The sequence below is a fragment of the Brassica rapa genome, chromosome A07, assembly GCF_000309985.2.
Source record: "Brassica rapa cultivar Chiifu-401-42 chromosome A07, CAAS_Brap_v3.01, whole genome shotgun sequence".
NCBI classification, from domain to species: domain Eukaryota; kingdom Viridiplantae; phylum Streptophyta; class Magnoliopsida; order Brassicales; family Brassicaceae; genus Brassica; species Brassica rapa.
Genome location: NC_024801.2, coordinates 21,576,913 through 21,597,024, shown reverse-complemented (window position 1 = coordinate 21,597,024; position 20,112 = coordinate 21,576,913). Strand labels below are relative to the sequence as shown.

The 20,112-nt window shown below is 34.5% G+C and overlaps 3 protein-coding genes and 1 long non-coding RNA gene across 9 annotated transcripts; 2 read left to right on the top strand and 2 right to left on the bottom strand.

Moving 5' to 3' along the window:
• The first annotated feature begins 5,276 nt into the window (after window positions 1-5,276).
• Window positions 5,277-10,430, top strand: LOC103830803 (receptor protein-tyrosine kinase CEPR2). 3 transcript variants are annotated; one of them, XM_033274259.1, is made up of 5 exons: window positions 5,277-6,046; window positions 6,217-6,272; window positions 7,209-9,641; window positions 9,709-9,917; window positions 9,989-10,430. In XM_033274259.1, exons 3-5 carry the CDS (start codon window positions 7,285-7,287, stop codon window positions 10,321-10,323), a joined length of 2,901 nt encoding a protein of 966 aa, XP_033130150.1. In that variant the 5' UTR covers window positions 5,277-6,046; window positions 6,217-6,272; window positions 7,209-7,284; the 3' UTR covers window positions 10,324-10,430. The 3 variants fall into 3 exon arrangements, with proteins under 3 accessions (XP_033130150.1, XP_018508700.1, XP_009104866.1); XM_009106618.3 differs by having other exon boundaries at window positions 5,694-5,838; XM_018653184.2 differs by having other exon boundaries at window positions 5,279-6,272.
• On the bottom strand, window positions 10,280-12,649 carry LOC103830804 (hydroxypyruvate reductase). 2 transcript variants are annotated; one of them, XM_009106620.3, is made up of 10 exons: window positions 12,225-12,649; window positions 12,003-12,138; window positions 11,740-11,884; window positions 11,526-11,653; window positions 11,367-11,438; window positions 11,175-11,292; window positions 10,997-11,094; window positions 10,875-10,916; window positions 10,596-10,808; window positions 10,280-10,524 (listed from the first exon to the last, which is right to left on the bottom strand). In XM_009106620.3, the coding sequence occupies exons 1-10, from the start codon at window positions 12,311-12,313 to the stop codon at window positions 10,456-10,458; spliced, it is 1,110 nt and encodes a 369-aa protein (XP_009104868.1). In that variant the 5' UTR covers window positions 12,314-12,649; the 3' UTR covers window positions 10,280-10,455. The 2 variants fall into 2 exon arrangements, with proteins under 2 accessions (XP_009104868.1, XP_009104867.1); XM_009106619.3 differs by having other exon boundaries at window positions 12,003-12,147; window positions 12,225-12,635.
• A 644-nt stretch (window positions 12,650-13,293) lies between these two features.
• Window positions 13,294-13,869, bottom strand: LOC103830801 (RING-H2 finger protein ATL11). The gene has a single exon (XM_033276034.1). It carries the CDS (start codon window positions 13,867-13,869, stop codon window positions 13,294-13,296), a length of 576 nt encoding a protein of 191 aa, XP_033131925.1.
• A 260-nt stretch (window positions 13,870-14,129) lies between these two features.
• LOC117126430 lies at window positions 14,130-19,890 on the top strand. Of its 3 annotated transcripts, XR_004448985.1 has the most exons (5): window positions 14,130-16,907; window positions 16,991-17,135; window positions 17,197-17,480; window positions 17,582-17,782; window positions 18,079-19,890. It is a non-coding gene; the product is annotated as an uncharacterized LOC117126430 (long non-coding RNA). The 3 variants fall into 3 exon arrangements; XR_004448984.1 differs by having other exon boundaries at window positions 16,991-17,480; XR_004448986.1 differs by having other exon boundaries at window positions 16,991-17,480; window positions 17,896-19,890.
• The last annotated feature ends 222 nt before the right edge of the window (window positions 19,891-20,112 follow it).

The window sequence follows — 20,112 nt, the reverse complement described above, 5'->3', positions numbered from 1 at the left end:
AAATGAAAATGTTGGACAGCCACTACACTACGGCTTTGACAAGTAGCACTGTAGCAGCAGAAAGAGAATGGCCAGTTATTAGAGCCTCAACATTGATTATGTAACTTGTATCAATGTTTTAAGAGAAATACTGTATAATAGTACAAAAAATTATCATAAGAAAGCACATAAAATAATTAAAATAACATTTACTAAAAGGTTTAAAATACATTCATTTTTTGGTTAGTTAGTTAGTCTTAGTTTTTTGGGTGGGGGATTAGGGTTTTGAGGATTAGAGTTTATAGTCTAGAATTTCAAATTTAGAGTATAAAATTTAAACTAATATTTTTATTCATTAAATGTATTTTAGTATTATACTTTTTAATAAATCTGTTTTGGTCATTTTCTTTATTATTTGCTATTTTTGTGATGAATTTTTATGTGTGTTTTAGAAGAATTGTTCATCTTTCAGTTATAAAATAATGATAAAGATGAGATGAATTAAATTTTAAAATAAGGAAAATTGAACAATTGACAATTTGACATCTGGTTTTAGAATCTATTGTTAAAGTTAGGTCTGAGCATTTTAACATAGACCCGAAAAACCGATTCGGAACCGGCCCAAAATACACGACCCGAAACCGAAGTATTTTTTGGGTCTAAATTTATTTTACTCGAAAAACCCGGAACCGAAAAGAACCGACCCAAAAAAAATCGACCCGAATAGACCCGACCCGATAAGAACTGATTTGTACCCGACTTAAAAACATGCATATCCAAAACTATGATTTTTTGTGTTCTATTTTATATATATTTTATGATTTAGTTGAAATATTTTTTGTTAACAATATTTATTATTATTTTGTAACATTTTTTAAGTAATATGAGGCTTTAAAATGTAAAATTTAGAGTTTAAAAATGTTTTATTTTAATTATTAATAGTTTCATTTAAGTTATTTTGTAAAATTTTAGATATATATGACAATATCGACTAAATTTGATGGAGTTGGCTGTTTTTTTTAGATCCTAAATATCTGAATCTGATCCGGACCCGAAAAATTACGGGTATTTTTTGGGTATTTTAATTATAAATCCGAACCGACCCGGATCCGAAAAAACTGACCCGAACTGAAATTTTCTAAATACCTATTGAATCCAAATGTTTAGGATCCGAAAAAATCCGACCGAACGTCCATGCCTAGGCCCAGTTAAAGTCTCTCACACCAAAAAAAAAAACTTATCTTGTTCTTTCTTTGACCATTTCTTGTTTTTTAAAAAATCTTCCTTTTTAATGGATACAACAAACTTAATGAGAGATTCAAGATAGATCTCCAGTAATACTACTCTTAGTTTTAATAATAAACTAGATTTTGACCCGCGCTTTGAAAGCGCGGAATTATTTTTTTATAAAATTATTAACCCGTTTGTTAGATCATAATAGAAATGAAAAATGTATATGTTAAACACATTTGTACTTGATACATATTTTACAGATTTAATGGATTAACCTGTAAATATTAATTGTATATTGATTTTGGAAAGTCAACTTTATTTTAAATTTTTAAATATTGATTTATAAATAATTAAAATTTATGTAAAATTATAGTTTTAAGCACATATATTTACTAAATAAACATACACTCTTATATTTTACACACGTTTGTATATCTATTTTGAATTATAGTTTTGCAGTGTATTAAATTTTAGGTAGTGAATGCTCTTTTGCCTGCACCATACATTAAATATTAAAAATTTAGAAGCAAAATATTTTTTTTTAATTTTTTATATCCTAATTCTATTATAACCATAAAATTTGAAATATTCAACCATAAGTTTGTGAAAATCTGAAACTTTGTTTAACGATGATAGATATTTAGTTTCTAAGTTCTTACTTATTTATTTTTTGGGTTCTAACACATGTGAAAACACAGAATCATAATTTTAAACTAAAATTTGTGCCAAAATGTTAGATTTTTATTTCAACAAAATTCAATATTGAAAGGGATTAGTTACACCTGATTTCATATATTTAATAGATTATTTTATTAGATAATTTTATAATATGTTCCAAAATGCAAGATCATAATATTTTAAGAATATCATTTTAACCCGTACCAAAACGCAATATCAGAATATTTTTTTATCAGAGAGGGGACCCTTGAGGGTATTTATTCAAAATGTTGTTATTGATTTATTAAGTTTCATTAATTTAATTAAAATGAAATTTATTGTATTTAGGTAAGATATAGGTGGGTGATAAAATGATAAATATATTTATTTCAACAAATATACCAAATAAACATATTCTAATGAATACATATATTTAATAACTATGAATTAGATTAAAACTACGTGGAATTTATTATATGAAATTTACTGACCCGTAAGACATAATACATTATAAAATAGTATATAATCAATATGGAGGGGTATATCTAACATTTTCACAAATAACAAAATAAAGATTGTTATTACTAAATTTTGGACAGGTGGAAATGGAACCAAATGCTCATGTAGCTAATTTGTAGACCAATACAATACAATATTCAAAATATTGTTCAATTTTAAATTATTTAAGGTTTTTAATATATTGACATTTTTGATATTTTTTATCTTATTAGATTAACGGTAATTACTATTTGTAGACCAATACAATACAAAAAAAATTGTATGATATTTTTTATCTTATTAGATTAATGGTAATTACTATTGTAAGTAAAAATGTATTTGTTTTTTTAACTACATATTAATTATTATGATCGATCTATATTATTAATTTAAATTGTCTGTAATTTTTTAATATTAAATAAAATATTCACTATTATGATCCAGATAAATGTTTTCGTTTCAAAAATAAAATTTGTAATCAATTCTATTATAAATCATTCATGATGTTGATAGTTTAAAATTTCAATTTTTTTTAATTTGCTATGTAATTGTAAGTGGGTCAAATTTAATGGGTCATATTTTAATGTGTTGATTTTCATGGTCAATAAAAATATAAAAATGGACTTTAATTTTAATCAAATTTTTTTTGCAAAGGTAGTAAGAAATCTAATTACATAGTTGGTCCAAGCCCAAACGTTAGAAACAAAGTAAAACACATACCTTTTTTTTTCTAACATGTTTCAGACAACGTTTCTGTCTTAAAAAACAAAAAAAATCTCGAAAATAGCGCTTTTGTTAATCTCGATTCTCTTCAGCGAACCTCTTCCCTGGTAAATCTTTTGATCTTCATTCTTCATCCTTCATAGATAGTTGAAGCTACACATTTTTCTGAAACAATTTATTGATTTGTTTTGAATTCCATGTCAGATGGCTTGGATGTTATGGATCCGAAAAATCAAAGCCGATCTGAAACAATCAAAGGTATATCCTTGTGAAATCGTCCGATTTGATGGCTTACCTGCATAAAGATGAAATCAACCAAGCGCTCGTAGCTTAGTGGTAAAGGAGGTACAGCTGTACTGCCCGCCACCCGGGTTCGAGTCTTGGCCACAACGGATTTAACATCCCTTCCGTTGGGGCGCTGGACCCCTTTCGGAGGGATAGTTGGGAATGTGGCTGCCCAGATACCAGAGTTATCAAAAAAAAAAAAAAAAAAAAAGATGGAGATCTACCATAAAAGCACTTCAACAGATCCGTAAAGGTAAATCAAATTTAACATCTTTGTCTTTCTCTTGATCCATATATAGCTAGTTCTGTATAACGTTTACGAAGAACAAAAACAAAACCAGAGAAATTATAAGAATAACATAGATGTTAACTTACATGATTTCATGAAAACAAAACATACACACACAAAAAACAGATCGATATCAAAGCATATATGTTTTACTTTAATTGATTAACAAAACCATATAAGATTTGACTGAACATACTTTTGCTACAATAACAAAACGTACTCTTTCAAGATGATGAATAATATTTACCTTTTTATCTGCAAATATAATTTCCAAACTCTCACCAAACCCGGCATTGGATGGTTTCCAGGTGTGTAGACTTGGATCAACCATGTCCATTTCCATGGCGTAACCTCATCAAGGTATGATATCTTTTGCTTGGAAGACATTATAGCTATTATTCGTTGAAAACAACGTGATTGCTTTGAGGTTTAGAATGCAGTATATATAAGATTGGTCAAGGACGATAGTTTAGCATATTCTCATTCAATACAGTTAGCTAATATTTTGTCAATATTACATATCTTGAGTATCAAGTTAGTTTAAGTTATGGAAAATAAGATTTTCTAAATCAGCATATTCGACAGTTTTTTAGAAACTTCCTATCTATTTGACAAAAAATTATTTGTGGAAGATTGGTATATATAATGATTGGCTCCTAGTTTTCTGTTCTAGTATATTAGATTTTAATGTTAACGACTTTTAATTTTCTAGTTTATATTGTTTGTTATTGATTTGAAAAAGATTTGCAACTATAATAATAACTGGAACAGTATTTTGAATTGTTATAACAAATTTGGATAATAGCAAATTTGAATATATAATTTTTTTTTTTAAACGCCCAGCTTTAAGTTAATTAATAGTTATCTATAATTGCAGTTTTGTTGTTTTTTCAATAGATGAGGAGTAAAAAATAAAATAAAAACATTAATATTTGGAGTATAGGGTTTGTGAATTAGGGCTTAATGAGTTATGATCATATACGTTAGGGTTTCATAATTATGAATACTGACAAAATTTATAGCAGGCTTTAGGTATATAAAATACCTGTCAATGTGAAAACCTCGAGACGTTGAATCTCATATGTTATTAGACCATGATAGTGTAAGTTTCGATACATAAAACCTACGTACAACCATCTACTTTATAAGCAATGAAAAACAAATGGTTATTGATTGGTTACGTTAATCGAAACTATAACAATTTTTTTTATGTACAGCGAAATAATATGGATTGGTGACGTTACGATCAGCTAAAATGATTCGGTTGAACGACAAAAGAGAAATGAGGCATGTTTGTTGGAAGAAAAAGAATATCGTGTAAATATATAATTTAATTAAAAGCATATGTTTAAATATAGTCAATGGCATGAGGCTGTAAATACTTTTAAATTTAAAGGGCATCTCAAAAAAGGGTCTTCTGTTTTAATAGTATTGATGGGTGATACAAAATGGGAGGTAAATCATTATTAGATTCGAATCAAAGAGGGGTAACGCTAGAGAGATGGATATAGAAAGAAAAGGACTTTGAGGAGGTTAGACGATTCTTATGAAACTTCACTTAAAAGGGTAATCGACGCAACAACATTTTAATGTTCTTTACTTCTTTTAATTTATTTTTCAGACTATAAAGCACACTGTTCCTTTTATCTGCCTTAACTACTTGGGATCTAGTCGATTTGTTGTTCATTTTAATGTAACTCAAATAACTCTCGCTGGTTTCTCCAAATTTTCAACTACAGCGATTTGTTACGCATTAGTAACAATAAATAATGTGTTGCTACGTTTTAATTGAAACGCTATGTTGTTTTAGATAAATAGTATATTATATAAATTTTATTAGAGTTTAATGAAATCATCCTAAGATTAATGTCTACAGCGATGAAAAACTTTTACGAATGTCAATGTCTGTTGTTTGATATTTGTTTATATTAAAAACTATATCAGCACCGTTGGATTTTGTAATTATCTGAAAGCGACGTTAACTGTAAAATCGAAAGATCATCAAATACAATCCATCTTGCATACAATATGTCAAAACCAATGATCTTTATTACTTTTGTTTATTTTACAGTTTATTACTTTCAGAAAGATTGGAATATATGGTGAGAGAGTCGATTTAAGATAGAATTGAGACTAACCTTTTTGGCTCCATTTCTCAGCGACAAACTTCTCTCGTATCTCTCTTCTCTCCATCTTAAAAATCTCTCTCTCGTATTTCTTGAAGACATCCTTCTCTGTATTTGTTTCTTCACAATTTTGTTTGTAAAAGAAACCCTAACAAAATTAATAATTTATAACTTTTTGTTCCACTTATATGAGAATCAGCTGATCTGGTGTATTAGAAGAACCCCCTCGAAATCAGAACTTTTTTTTTTTTTTTTGGTAAAATGCCTCGAAATCAGAACTTCTTTTTGCTTTTTGTTGCTTCCCCCATAGATTTTCCTAGGAAGTAGCCAAAGAAAATTTAACGACAAATTGAAAATCCTCTTAATAGCCTCTCCCCTGTTTTTGATTATGTTTTAACTAACATCTTTCAAGTTTAACTTCAACAGACTGAAGAAGGATTATTCTCCAACCTGAGATTCTGGTTTGTTTTAATATATTTCAGGTACCATTCTTCAATATTGTTTGTTCATTCTTAACATTTTAACCCCAAAAATATTGTTTGCTCTTCTTAGTTGTCGTTTTGAATCTTCAAGACTCTCACTCATTTTCTTCGCTCAATGGCCCTGAATCTATGCTCTGTGGTTATTTTATATATTTGTAAGAAATTGAAAGATATAAAAAGCTGGAAATCTTGTAACTACAAAGTTTATAACGTGTAAGTTACTAGCTGTAGTAATTTACAAATATTTGCTATATATCCACTAATTATGATAAGTGATCTCTTGATTTTTTTTAAGTTTTGACAATTAATCCTTAAAACATACTCAATCCTCAATCGTGGATTCTTTCTTCTCTTCTTCTTTTTCAGAAAAAGTTCAACGCGTTTTTTCTATAGTATTTTCACATATTAAGAAGAGAGTGAGAGATAAACCATTTGCTTACTTTGAAAACAAATGATTAACCTAATCATCTAGCAGATGAAAATAAACTGTATGCACTGTAATGAGTACCTTTAAAGCTCACTTATTGAGTTTGTGTATGTTTATGACACAAGCAAGCTTTATATGTCCATTTATAAAAAAAAAAAACATTTGTTCATTAACTTCATTTCTTTAGTCTAGTACCCAACTAAAGAAATTCACTACAGATTTTTTTTTTTTTTTTTACGAATTCACTACAGATTTTATTTTATCAGTTACATAAAACTAGGTAAGAATCCCATGAACCCAATATTTTTAATAATCATATAATACATGTATGTATGCATGGAATATAATAACACTAATCACAATCGGAAAACCATATATATAATAACATGACCATCCACGATTCCACAGACATTAATATATTTTCCTTTTTTTTTTCTCTAAATGTTCTGATATGTTTTTGGTATTCATATATGATATATGTTTGTTGATTTTTTTTATTTGTTTCTTAGGTGAATTCCAGTCCATCGACCATGATGACTACCTAACCTACGGAATTGTCAGTTTTGCCCTTAGATATCACCCTAAATGTCGAGAAGACCAGACAACCGACGTGTCATACTCGCCACCGTGGCCGTAACAATTCTCCTCTCAATTTTCCCGCCAATCACCGAATCGACCGTTGAGAAGCAAGCTCTGTTTCGCTTCAAAAACCGCCTTAACGACCCTCACAACGTTCTACAATCTTGGAAACCCTCCGATTCACCCTGCACGTTTCACGGCGTCAAATGCGATCCACTCTCCGGCGAAGTCACTGGTATCTCTCTAGAGAACTCGAATCTCTCTGGCTCCATCTCTCCGGCTATCTCATCTCTCACAAAACTCTCTACCTTGTCCCTCCCCGGTAACCTCATCTCGGGCCCAATCCCACCGGAGATACTCAAATGCACAAACCTCAAAGTCCTTAATCTCACTTCCAATCACCTCTCCGGTACCATCCCTGACTTCTCCCCTCTGAAAAACCTAGAGACCCTCGACGTCTCCGCGAACTTCTTAACCGGAGAGTTTCAGAGCTGGGTGGGGAACCTGACTCTGTTGGTTTCACTCGGTCTCGGAAACAACAACTACGTAGAAGGCGTGATTCCCAAGAGTATCGGCGGTTTGAAGAAACTCACTTGGCTCTACTTAGCTAAATCCAACTTGACCGGACACATTCCAGACTCCATCTTTGATCTGAACGCTCTCGACACTTTCGACATCGCCAGGAACAGAATCTCGGGAGATTTTCCAGCCTCGATCACAAGGCTGGAAAATCTCTCCAAGATCGAGTTATACGACAACAAGTTAACCGGTGAAATCCCTCCGGAGATCGGAAAACTGACTCATTTACGAGAGCTTGATGTCTCTTCAAACCAGCTGAGTGGCGCATTACCTCGAGAACTCGGAAACTTGAAAGAGCTCAGAGTCTTCCACTGCCATCAAAACAACTTTACCAGCAAGTTCCCTTCTGGTTTCGGAGAATTACATTTCCTAACTTCCTTATCAATCTACCGGAACAACTTCTCCAGTGAATTCCCGCCTAACATCGGCCGGTTTTCGCCGTTGGACACGGTTGATATATCCGAAAACCGGTTTACAGGTCCATTCCCTCGTTTCTTATGCCGAAACAAGAAACTACAGTTCTTACTCGCTGTACAGAATCAATTCTCCGGGGAGATTTCGGCATCCTACGCTGGCTGCAAATCTCTCTTGAGACTCAGGATTAACCAGAATCTTCTTACTGGTCATGTTCCCGAAGGCTTCTGGGCTCTCCCCCTTGCTAAGATGATCGATCTCAGCGATAACCGTCTCACCGGAGAGATCTCTTCTCAGATAGGACTCTCAGCTGAACTTAGCCAGCTGATCTTGCAGAACAACAGATTCTCCGGCAAGATCCCTCCTGAACTCGGGAAACTGACGAATATAGAGAGGATTTATCTGAGCAACAACAGTTTTTCTGGCGAGATTCCGACAGAGCTTGGATCCTTGAAACAGCTGTCTTCTTTGCATCTTGAAAACAATTCGTTGACAGGTTACATCCCTAACGGATTGACAAAATGCGTCAGACTTGTCGATCTGAATCTTGCCAAGAACTCTTTGACTGGAGAGATTCCAAAGAGTTTATATCAGATCGCTTCTTTAAACTCTTTGGACTTCTCAGGCAACTTGTTAACCGGAGAGATCCCTGCGACTCTAGTGAAGTTGAAGCTGAGTTTCATAGACTTGTCTGAGAATCAACTCTCGGGGAGAATACCACCGGATCTTTTGGCTGTGGGAGGATCCACTGCGTTCTCACGCAACGAGAAGCTCTGCGTCGACAACCAAAACGCCAAAACAAGTGAAGAATCTTCTCTGAGCTTATGCAGTGGGGACCAGCACGTGCACAAGAAGCGTTCAGTCGATGGAACGCTCTTGTTCTTGGCTCTTGCTATTGCCATGGTGGTGTTGGTGGCTGGTCTGTTCGCGTTGCGTTACAGAGTTGTGAAGATACGCGAGTTCGACAGAGAAAATGGGGATATCAACAAGGCGGCGGATGCGAAGTGGAGGATCGCGTCTTTCCATCAAATGGAGCTAGACGCTGAGGAGATATGCAGGTTGGATGAAGGTCACGTGATTGGAGCTGGAAGCGCGGGAAAAGTGTACCGTGTTGATTTGAAAAAAGGCGGTGGTGGCACAGTGGCGGTTAAGTGGTTGAGGAGAGGAGGGGAAGAAGATGGTAACGGAACAGACGTCTCTGTTGCTGAAATGGAGATTCTTGGGAAGATCAGACACAGAAACGTGCTGAAGCTCTACGCTTGTCTTGTCGGAAGAGGTTCTAGATATTTAGTGTTTGAGTTCATGGAGAATGGGAACTTGTATCAAGCTCTTCACCAGACTATTAAAGGTGAATTGGATTGGCACAAGAGGTACTGTTTGTTCTCTACTCTCTAGTCTAAGTATGGATTCAAGAACTTATTATTATGTGAAAAACAGGTATAAAATCGCGGTGGGGGCAGCTAAAGGAATTGCATATTTGCATCATGATTGTTGTCCTCCAATCATTCATAGAGATATAAAGTCGAGTAACATTTTGCTTGACGGGGATTATGAGTCGAAAATCGCGGATTTTGGAGTTGCAAAAGTTGTAGACAAGGGATATGAATGGAGCTGTGTTGCAGGGACTCATGGCTATATGGCTCCGGGTGAGTGTTCATTGCAGTTTCAACTGGTTTTTACTTTTAAACTGATTTGTTTTGTGGTGTGGTGAGTGCAGAGCTGGCTTATTCCTTGAAAGCGACAGAGAAGAGTGATGTCTACAGCTTCGGTGTTGTTCTTCTAGAGCTAGCGACCGGTCTTCGGCCAGTGGAAGAGGGGTTCGGAGAGGGCAAAGACATTGTTGACTATGTCTTGTTTAAAATTCAACAAGATGGGAGGAACCTTAGAAACGTCTTGGATAAGCATGTTCTGTCGTCTTACGTAGAAGAAAGTATGATTAAGGTTCTGAAAATGGGACTTCTCTGCACTGCAAAGCTCCCTAGTCTCAGACCAAACATGAGAGAGGTCGTGAGGAAACTTGAAGACGCTGATCCATGCGTCTCCAACATCTAGACAGAACCGGAAAGATTACAGTATAGGTTTATCGAGTCAATAGACTAGTCACAAAAGCTTCTCTGTATTCTAAACTCGAGTAAAATAAATACAGCTTATGATCTAAACATGGTTCTTGTCAAAGCTATCTCATCAGTTAACCAGTTCGATTCGGGTGAGAGGAAGTCCTTCATGCAACTGTAAGGCAACATCTCCGACCACCTGTTGTATTATAACAGTTTAGTAACAAAATGAAAAAAAATGTAATGAAGTATCTTCTTTAGATAGTTTACCTTGGCCATGGACCTATATGAAAACTCAGTAACTCCAGCGACATGAGGGGTCATGATTACGTTTTTAAACTTCAAGATCGGATCGTTTGGATCAAACGGCTCAGACCACGCCACGTCAGTCCCTAGGCCTCCAAGATGACCGGACTCCAGACTCTGGTAAGCTGATTCATAGCTAACCAGACCGCCTCTAGCAATGTTTACAAGAAGAGCACCCTGAAAACAACCAGAGATATATCATCACAATCCGATCAAAACTCTGTAAAAATGGGAAGAGTCTACCTTTTTCATTGAAGATATGAACTTGTTGTTCACGATCTCAGCCTTGAGATCACCAATGTATAAACATATCAGTTACACAGCCCCAATGCATATATTAATGAAGAAGAAGAAGTTGATGTTACCGTTTCTTTGCTCAGCCTCAAGCACACAGCTACTATATCTGCTTTGCTCGCGAATGTGTAAATGTCCTCATGGCTACCTTTCTCATCAACTAGATTGGCTGGAGATCATAAGTTAACAAGTTACTATACCAACCCTCATGTCAAGGCAAACAGAGGAATAAACAGAGAGAGACCATACAGTCTGAGTTCATAACAGAAGCAGGCCAGCTTCTTTTTGTAGCTATCACTCTCGACCCAAACGGCTTCAACCGTTTAGCCAGCTCTATTCCAATGTTACCATATCCCAAGATAAACACCTTAACAAAAACTTTCATAAGAGATACAAACTGAAGATAATAGAAAGCAGATGTATAATCACACCGAGACTCACAGTTTTACCGAGAAGAGTTCCACCGGTTGGCTGTCCGAGTAGTCTGCTTTGCACAGACATCTGCATTTCGTTCTGCAATAAAAATTTAAAATAGATTTACTTGGGAGAGTGAGAGCTATATACTAATAGAGCCACAGAGAAAAACAGATGAAGCAAAACCTGTTTCTTAAGGAGGCCAAGCATGAGATAAATAGCCATTTCAGAACAAGAGGCTGCGTTTCCGTTACCCTCACTGGGGATTCTAGCGACCTTGATCCCATTCTTAGTAGCAGCATCAATGTCAACACCTTTTACGATCAAACCATACTAAAAACGTAAGTAAACAGCAGCTTTGGATGCTCTTTGGATGCATAGAAAAAACTAAGCAAGATACCGTCGAGACCAACACCGAACTGCATAATAAGCTTCATGTTGGTGGCACGAGAGATAACATACGAATCCATTTGCATCAACAAAGTCACACATATATGATAATTCTTTATAACCTCAGGAACATCACGGAAATGGGCAACATCTGCCTGTATGAACAAAAACAATAACATCTCAAACACAGCAGGAACTAATCTAGGATGAGTAAAGTTGACAACTTTAGCAGTTGGTAGAAGAATTAAATAGTTTTTTTTTTTTTTAATTAACCTGAATAAAAGGGTAAGGCTGCAAGTAATCTCTAGTGAAGTTGTAGGAATCAGGTAAGTGAGGGCCGCAGAACAGAACACGAGTTACTTTCTTGTCTTCTTCTTTCTCAGCCATTCTCTCGGGCTTAACTAGTTTACTGCTTTGCCTGATACAGATCTAGCAATTACGCGACGAGACTGAGAAGTTCAGAGATATGAAACAGAGGATGAGTTTTGGTTTCACCTGGAGATTGAGCGAGACTGGTGAGAGCAGAGGAGCGAAGCTACAGTGGAGTTTTTGTTTCGAAACGCAGCCTTGGCGATATTATACATCGTTGTCGTCGCACGAATCACATTTGCAACCGTTGATGCGTTTTACTTGAATCGAACTTTACACCATTTCATATGTTTCTCGCAGAAATTGTTATTACCGTTTAGCCCTACCATTTCATTTTCATTTTTTTGTTATCAGCATAAAGTAAACCAATTCGATTAATACTCTGCAAAACATTTCATATTTATCCTATTAAACCTTCTATTGCAGATTTTCAAAACTAAAATGTTTTATATTTTTGTCCAAAAGGATTTGTATTCTTATTTATATTCTTTTGGTAACCAAAATAGATCTTTTAAGTTGAAATACAAACTTATACTTAGGACAACTCTAACATACTACTATATTTTGACGCTAATTCGAGATTACTCTTCTTCTTTTTTGCAACCCTGAAGTGGAAATTTCTATTTTTTTCTTTTTTATTTGTTCGAAAATATCATTTATGTTTTTAGAGTCATTAACCCAAGGTTTGTAGATTCAAGGCAAGTCCAGAAATTTTAGAGTATAGATAATTTAATAAAATTTTGTTTTAGACAATTTAGAATTTTATGTATATTAATTCTTACATTTTTAGGAGCCAAGACCAAGTTATGTTTGTAGTGTAGCGATAGTGGTGTAATCTTTATCATAACACATTGAAGAAAACCACTATACCACATACTTAACTGTGTTTTATCGCACATACTAATTGACCTACATGATCACTTTTTGGCTTATAGACCTACATGAGAAGTTCCATTCCAGCCAAACAAAAAACTAGACCACATACTAATTGTGTTTTGTATTCCAATTTCTGACGATTGTTTACTTTTAAAATATTAGACCCCCAGAAAGAAAACAAAGAACAGATTGATCAAAAAAAAAAGAACAGATAGAGACTTCGTTCCATAACATTAAAACTGAAAATGCAGAATGAGAGAATAAAAATAAAATATTTACAAGTTAAAACTTTCTCAAATAACCAATTACACAACTTGGTCTACACAGGGCTAGCATCGCCGGAGCGAAGGTGATCCGACGAACGTTCACCGATGTTGTTGCTTGATGAACGTTCACCAATATTCTTATTCTTTCCAGTAAACAACCGATCAAACGGTGATTTCATCGCTAGAAGCAAACCACCCTTGGGTGTAGCAGCACGCACCTGATCACCACTGCCACATGGAGACGTATTGATCGAACATGTCCGGTACGGAGGTGTTATGGAGAATGGTCTACGGTCTAACCGGCCATCTTGGTCATCAAACCGTTCATAGTAGAAATAGTTTCGATCAGTCTCTAGTCCACCGGTTCTGTACCCTCTAGCTGAACTCATCACCTGAGGTAACTCTACGTGGCTTTTCGAAAGGCTTGGGTTCACGAGCTTATTGTGAATGTTTTCCGGTAACCTAAGCGTGAACCGGTCAAGATTCTCTGCATGTTGACCGGGCGAGTCAGAATTGGTAAAAATACCGGCTAAATTCCATCCGGTAGACAGAGACCTACGTGGCCTACTCTGGTTACCGGTCAACGCCACCGAGTCAATTAGCCTCACATCCGGAGAACTCAAGACCATAGTGCGGTTACCGGTTAAATCAGAACCGGGAGCATTATCGGCTAAACCGGGTATCTGGACAGAAACAACAGATTCACCCGGTACAGGGACGAGATCGGCGCGGCAGAGAGGACATGTGGCGTGAGACCGGAGCCAAGCGTCTACACAACCAGGATGGAACACGTGGCAACATTTAGGAAGCAAACGCAGCGTTTCATCGTCTTCGAACTCGTTTAAGCAAACAGGACACTCAAGGGCTTCTTTGCCAATCTTGAGCGTCTTCACCGTTGAGTATCGGAACGTCGGAAATGTCTCGACGACCGACGCGTCGAGTCCACGAGCCTGTGGACGGCTCAGGGAAAGCCAGTTGCCGCCGACGTCGAGGGGGTGGTTGTTGCTGCCCATGCATCGTTCAAGACACCTACGGATATAGATGGAGAAAAACCCGAGAGCGAAGAAGACGCTGACCAGGACGATCATGAGTATTGCCATGGTTGGGTCGAATCGAGAGCTTTCTCCATACATATCCGAACCGTTGTGAGTTTCAGCTGAAACTTGGCCTGAGAAGAGCACGAGAAAGAGAAGTAGCCGTAGACTCGAACCATGGTGACCAATGATTGAACGGCTGAGGATGATTCTTCTTCGGGTGTTCATGAGGACCAAGCTTTACCCGGTTTGGCTCTCTGGTCCATGCAACGCTCTTATGTTTTTTTGGGGAAGGACAGAAATATTTATTGATGTGATGATCAAAGGAAATGGTATGATAAGATATCATAATTAAAAAGGAGAGGAACAATAAGAGAAACTGCGATTTGGGGTTGCTCAATGGCTACAAAGGGCCTTTGTGGTTGGTAGGTTGACTCTGAAGGTTTAACAATGGCTCTATTTAGAAGATGTTTGCATCATAACTAATTAATATGTTAGATGTAACATTTTCGTATAAAGTATATGTTATGATTGTGATTTTTCCATCAATAAGTTGGGATGTAATTATCAATGGAGCAACCGGTTAGTGCAAATATGACCAAGATTTGTTAACGTTCCGGTTGTCCAAATGTGTCCGGTTTGTAATTGTGTAATTTTTATTTTCCACAGTATTTCAGGCTTATTCCACTTTCAAGCAAATGTTTTTGTTTCGGATTTTATAATTTAACACGAACAATATGAGTGAAATAAACTTGTTTTAATGTCGGTAATCCATCCACATCAAATTTCAAATCATAACTTTATTTCTTACAAATATTTTGATGTATCATAGAATCTCAATGGTAACCTCTAGAAAAAACCAGTGGCCGTGTGAGATGGTGGTTCTTTGGTCAAATATGATTTTAAAACTTCAGCATATGCATTTTGCACTATGGGTTTATAACGCAATCACTCACGAAAGTTTCACGTTACTAACAAAATAAAATATGTCATCTCTAATTTGGCTTTGCATCGTGCTTCATCCCATGTGGTCATCACGTCGTTATCCAATTATAGGTTATGTATGCAATAACTCTATTGGATCCGTGCTCTTGTTGATTGTCTTAAGAAAATAGAAAGGTTGTAGAGCCTCAATCTAATCATATCGATGGATAATGATTGGATCAGAGAGGTGGTGACTTTGAATATGGGTGACATAATATTATAAGGATAAGATGAGTATAGTTTTGAGGAAAATGTGAATATATACTATTAAAATGCTCTATTTGGATTAGTTAATTAAACTACATATAATACCGTCCAAGGTCGTTTTCAGTTTTTTTTTCTATAACAAAATTGTATTACTAATTTTTAATATTATCTTCTTGACTAAATTGTTATGTATAAATCATGTGATTTCATGTGATTTTGTATTTTCTTGTTTAAGTTGTAATATAGTATATTATATATATATATATATACATGTCTGCTAATCTTCTTTTGACTTAGAACTCGATTTGTTTAAAGCAGAAAGAATGGATGTGAGTGCGGCTATTAATTTTGTGAAAGATGATAGTTATTAATTTATTATAAGTGTCACCAAAAGGTTTATATGCTTCCTATACATGTGAAAGCCAAAAATGTTTCATAAAAATATTTTTGACTGGTTCATAAAAAATGATTACTAATTTCATTATCTAATTAATACATGTATTGAACATATTATAAAAACCTGTATACTAATTCCACCACCGCAAACACTATTTAGCAAGATGTTAGAGCATAAAACATTATAAAAACATGTATAAATAATTTCTGATTGATTTCATACAAATATCATCGCGAACTTGGTGGCTTTTGTTCTGATCAAACGAGAGATTGTTACTCAGATAATCTTAGAAAGTTACACAATTACTAAAACACCTCTTTTAAAAATTACTAAACCTTCTGAAGTTTTTTTTTTAAAGACTAAACCTTCTCAAGTTATCGGTTATAATTGCTTCATAGTTCTCAAACTGTTTTATACGAGAAATAATAATTCTGTCATATATAATTGCTGAAAAAGATCCATATCTTTATTAATAAAGCAGGGTTTTCTCTCACCTCCTGCAGCCACCTCAGCATCAGAGCATAGGGCAATTTTAGCCACGTGGCAACAAATTTTCCAACTTTCTCGCGTTGGTTTTTTATGTGGGCAACTGAACTCTGGTGGGCTTTTATTAATTTCTTTACGAGCCCACATGTTCTTAGGGTTTGTCCATTATCGCTGGTATGAAAAATTGCTCGACTTTTGTCGGAGATGTCTAACCGACGCGCTGCTGATTCCCATTCACCGTAGCTGCTTACGTTTCACTTTGTAGTAATGTCAAGAAATGAAATTAACCCACTAATTCCGCCAAGTCTTCTTCAATGGAGCTTTAGTTATCACCTTAAGCAGCTCATTCATTATACATACACACCGTCTGAGAGACTCCGCTAAAGCCTTTTCCTTTTCCTGAATCCAAAGCTCGAGTTCTATCTCACAGAAACCTTCCGACCATGGCGACTTCTTGAATACATTTTTCTAAGTTGAAGTCTGAGTCCTGACCGATGCCGACAGATGGTTGAGACAAGGTGAACTTATTGATATTGACATGCTTCTAACTGATGAGAAGGTCCGCCTCTTCCTTTTCTCAACTATTACTTTCAGGTTTATAGATTTCGAAGAAGTTGTTTATGAATCTTCTTCTCCTTGCAGGCGATGCACACCCATGTATCTATCAATGTTAACCGTCTTAACACTTTCAAACACATCTTGAAAGAAGGCTTGATTCATGAGTTAAGTGTTTTTCATGTTCGTGGATCTGGCGATTTGTTGACTCTAACGGCTGCAGAAGCAACAGGTAAACCGATAACCTGTTTTTTTTTTGTCGAAATGCTTGATAAAACTAAAACTGTTGTCAGATTTCAGAAACTACAAGATTCAATGCAGATTGATTTGATCATCAGTTTGGTGTTTGGTAGTAAGAATATGTTTCTGGCTTCTTTTTGTTTGGGTGAATGCAGATTGATTTGATCATCAATTGACTGAGTAAACATCCAGGATCAAAATATTAAAGCAAACAAACAAAGTTCTATGATTATCACTTATCACATTATATATTTGACATTGAATTTTCTCTCTTTGCATGTCGTAGTAGAAATCAAAAGCAAACACGTTGGAGGAGCCTTCTCCATCAAAAGCAAAGGTGGTTTAACTAAACATCATCATCAACTCTTTCTTCTCTCATGGTCAGTTATATAAGCCAAGTAATATCTTAGGAATCTGTCCAATTGTTGAATACTGCAGGTATTACCAAAAAAAATGATTATAACTGAAACAGAATCGCAGAAGAAGATCAGTATTTTTGGAAAACAATGTACTGAGTCATGGAACAAATCATTTTTCTTGAACTTGCGGAAAAAATTGCACCGATCCCAACTGAGAGCTTTAGGTCCCGCAACTATGATCAACTCATGTTAATAGCCAATACGAAAACAGATCTGCCAGGTTTGTTTTAGTTAACTTCCCTTACAAGAATGAATAACTCCATAGTCCATATATTGATTATACAGTACCCTGTCAAGTAGCCTACATAGTTTATCTGCTCGCATTTATCGTAGGAAAAGTTATGTATATTAAAATCATTTTCAAAGAAGAGAAACATAGTACTCAACGCATCACGGCAACCATAATGATTGAAAGGTCTACGACAACTTTCCAGCTTTAATTTTCATGACCCGTTAAGCATAGTTGTTCACTTCTTGGTTCCACATGGATAATAGTGTTACTCTTTGTCTATGCAGGGACGCAAGTAAATTTCTGAGTTTATTCGACGGCCTTGCCATGCTCCTGCATGAAAATTTGTTTGCCTCTGGTGTAGAACCAAAGGTGTACGTTGCTAGAAATATCAACCCTAAGTTAGTTGGAGGTGAGAAGTTACAATCTGCTATGCTATATATGCTATTTTCTTGGGTTTATCTTCTCTACTATAGTCTACATATTTGCTTAATATAAGTTAACCTAAGGCTTTAGACAGCTTACGATTCACGCTTGGCAACTATATATAAATGTCTGACTGAATATTGTAGTTCTTCTTAGCTGTTTATACTATAGTTCTAAGCTTCTCTCCTGGCAGTTTTAATACTAAAGTTCTACAGCTTCTCATTTTTTAGTTTACCTTAAGATTGACAAATCTCCTGATTCACGCTTGGAACATCATAGTTGTGATTGTTGTTTTTTTCTCTCTGAATTTGTCACTTATGTGCAACTTAACACCAATCGTGGGCTTCACACTGCATATTGGCTAACAAAGGAGTGTACAAAAGTCGACTCTCACACCTACGGTGCAGACCATGTTTTTATAAAATTTAGCATAATAATGAAATTGTAGTACTACTGATTTCCTCGCGTGTTCAGGGTATTTGATTTTCTTTTGTTTTCGTACCATCCAAATAAACTAAGTTTTTAAACATATATTTAAATAAAAACTCCTACCTTGCATGAGTGGCGAAACTAATTTGAAGGTTAAACTTAGCCACTACCTTTTTATCAGTTACCAACAATTAATAGCATCCACCATTAAAAATAATACACTTTGGAAAAACCTTGAGTGAAAAGATTCTTATCTTTCTCTAGCAATGGTGGAGAAAAGATCTGGTGGAGTTTGGAGAACATAATACATAGCAATCTCAAAGAGTTGTGAAGAAATGTTGAATAGCAAGCCGTCCCATTCCACATAGCTAAAGACATGCTTTGAAGTTTATACAAACAACCAACACCACAATCCACAAGACACTACATAAACGCAATTAATCACCCAAGAAATGTTAACTGGCACAGCACAACTATAAACAGGCAGCCAATACAAATATAAAACAACAAATAATAACTGAAATGTTGTTTCAGTTAATCTATTAACTTATATGAAGTAAAAATTATGTCATTTATGATAATCAAGTTTTCCATTGATTTAAATTAATTATATTAATGAAACAACAAATACTCAAATATGGAATTAATTTGGTTTTTATATTTATATAATTTAAGTCACAGTTTATATGTATAATTATATAATAGTCAAAACAGTTTAATTCATCTATTAAATATATCTCACATTGATTTTAAATTTTCAGATGCTTTATAATAAAAAGGGTTAATACAACCTTTTAAAATCTATTTTTTTTTATAATACACAATTTTAGAATATTGGTGATTTGAAAAATATTTTTGTTTTGATTGACCATTTCAAAAATATAAGATAGTTATTACCTACATTGCATGGAAGCTTCGTCGGACGTCCGCTTTCCGCTTCGGAACCGGAATCGGAATCGGAACCTTGTGGAAGCTTACGGAATCTCGATTCCAAAACGTTTTCCAAAATATTATCTTTAAAAACACGTTGGAAGTTTATGATTCTGTTTTGGAATCACGCTTCCGTTCTTAAAAAAAAATACAATATCATATATCACTAAAAAATATAATCGTAGTTTTTAATTTATATAAAATTCAAATTTTAATAGTAATGAATAGAGAGAATATAAATATGTAAATATTAAAATTAATACTATAAATTATCTTTATGTATTGAGGTTTTTATTAAACATATATCATATATTTGTATATTGTGTCAATAATTTATGAAGTATTAAAAATAAGTAATATAATAATTTCTTTTAAACCTAATTTATGTGTATCTTCACAGTTTTAATATGAAATCATTTTAAAATTATTATAAATGAATAAATACTTTATTTTAAATTTATATTACATAATTCTTAGTCCTATTTTTTTAAAAAAAATTCTTATATTTTAATATATATATATATATATATATATAT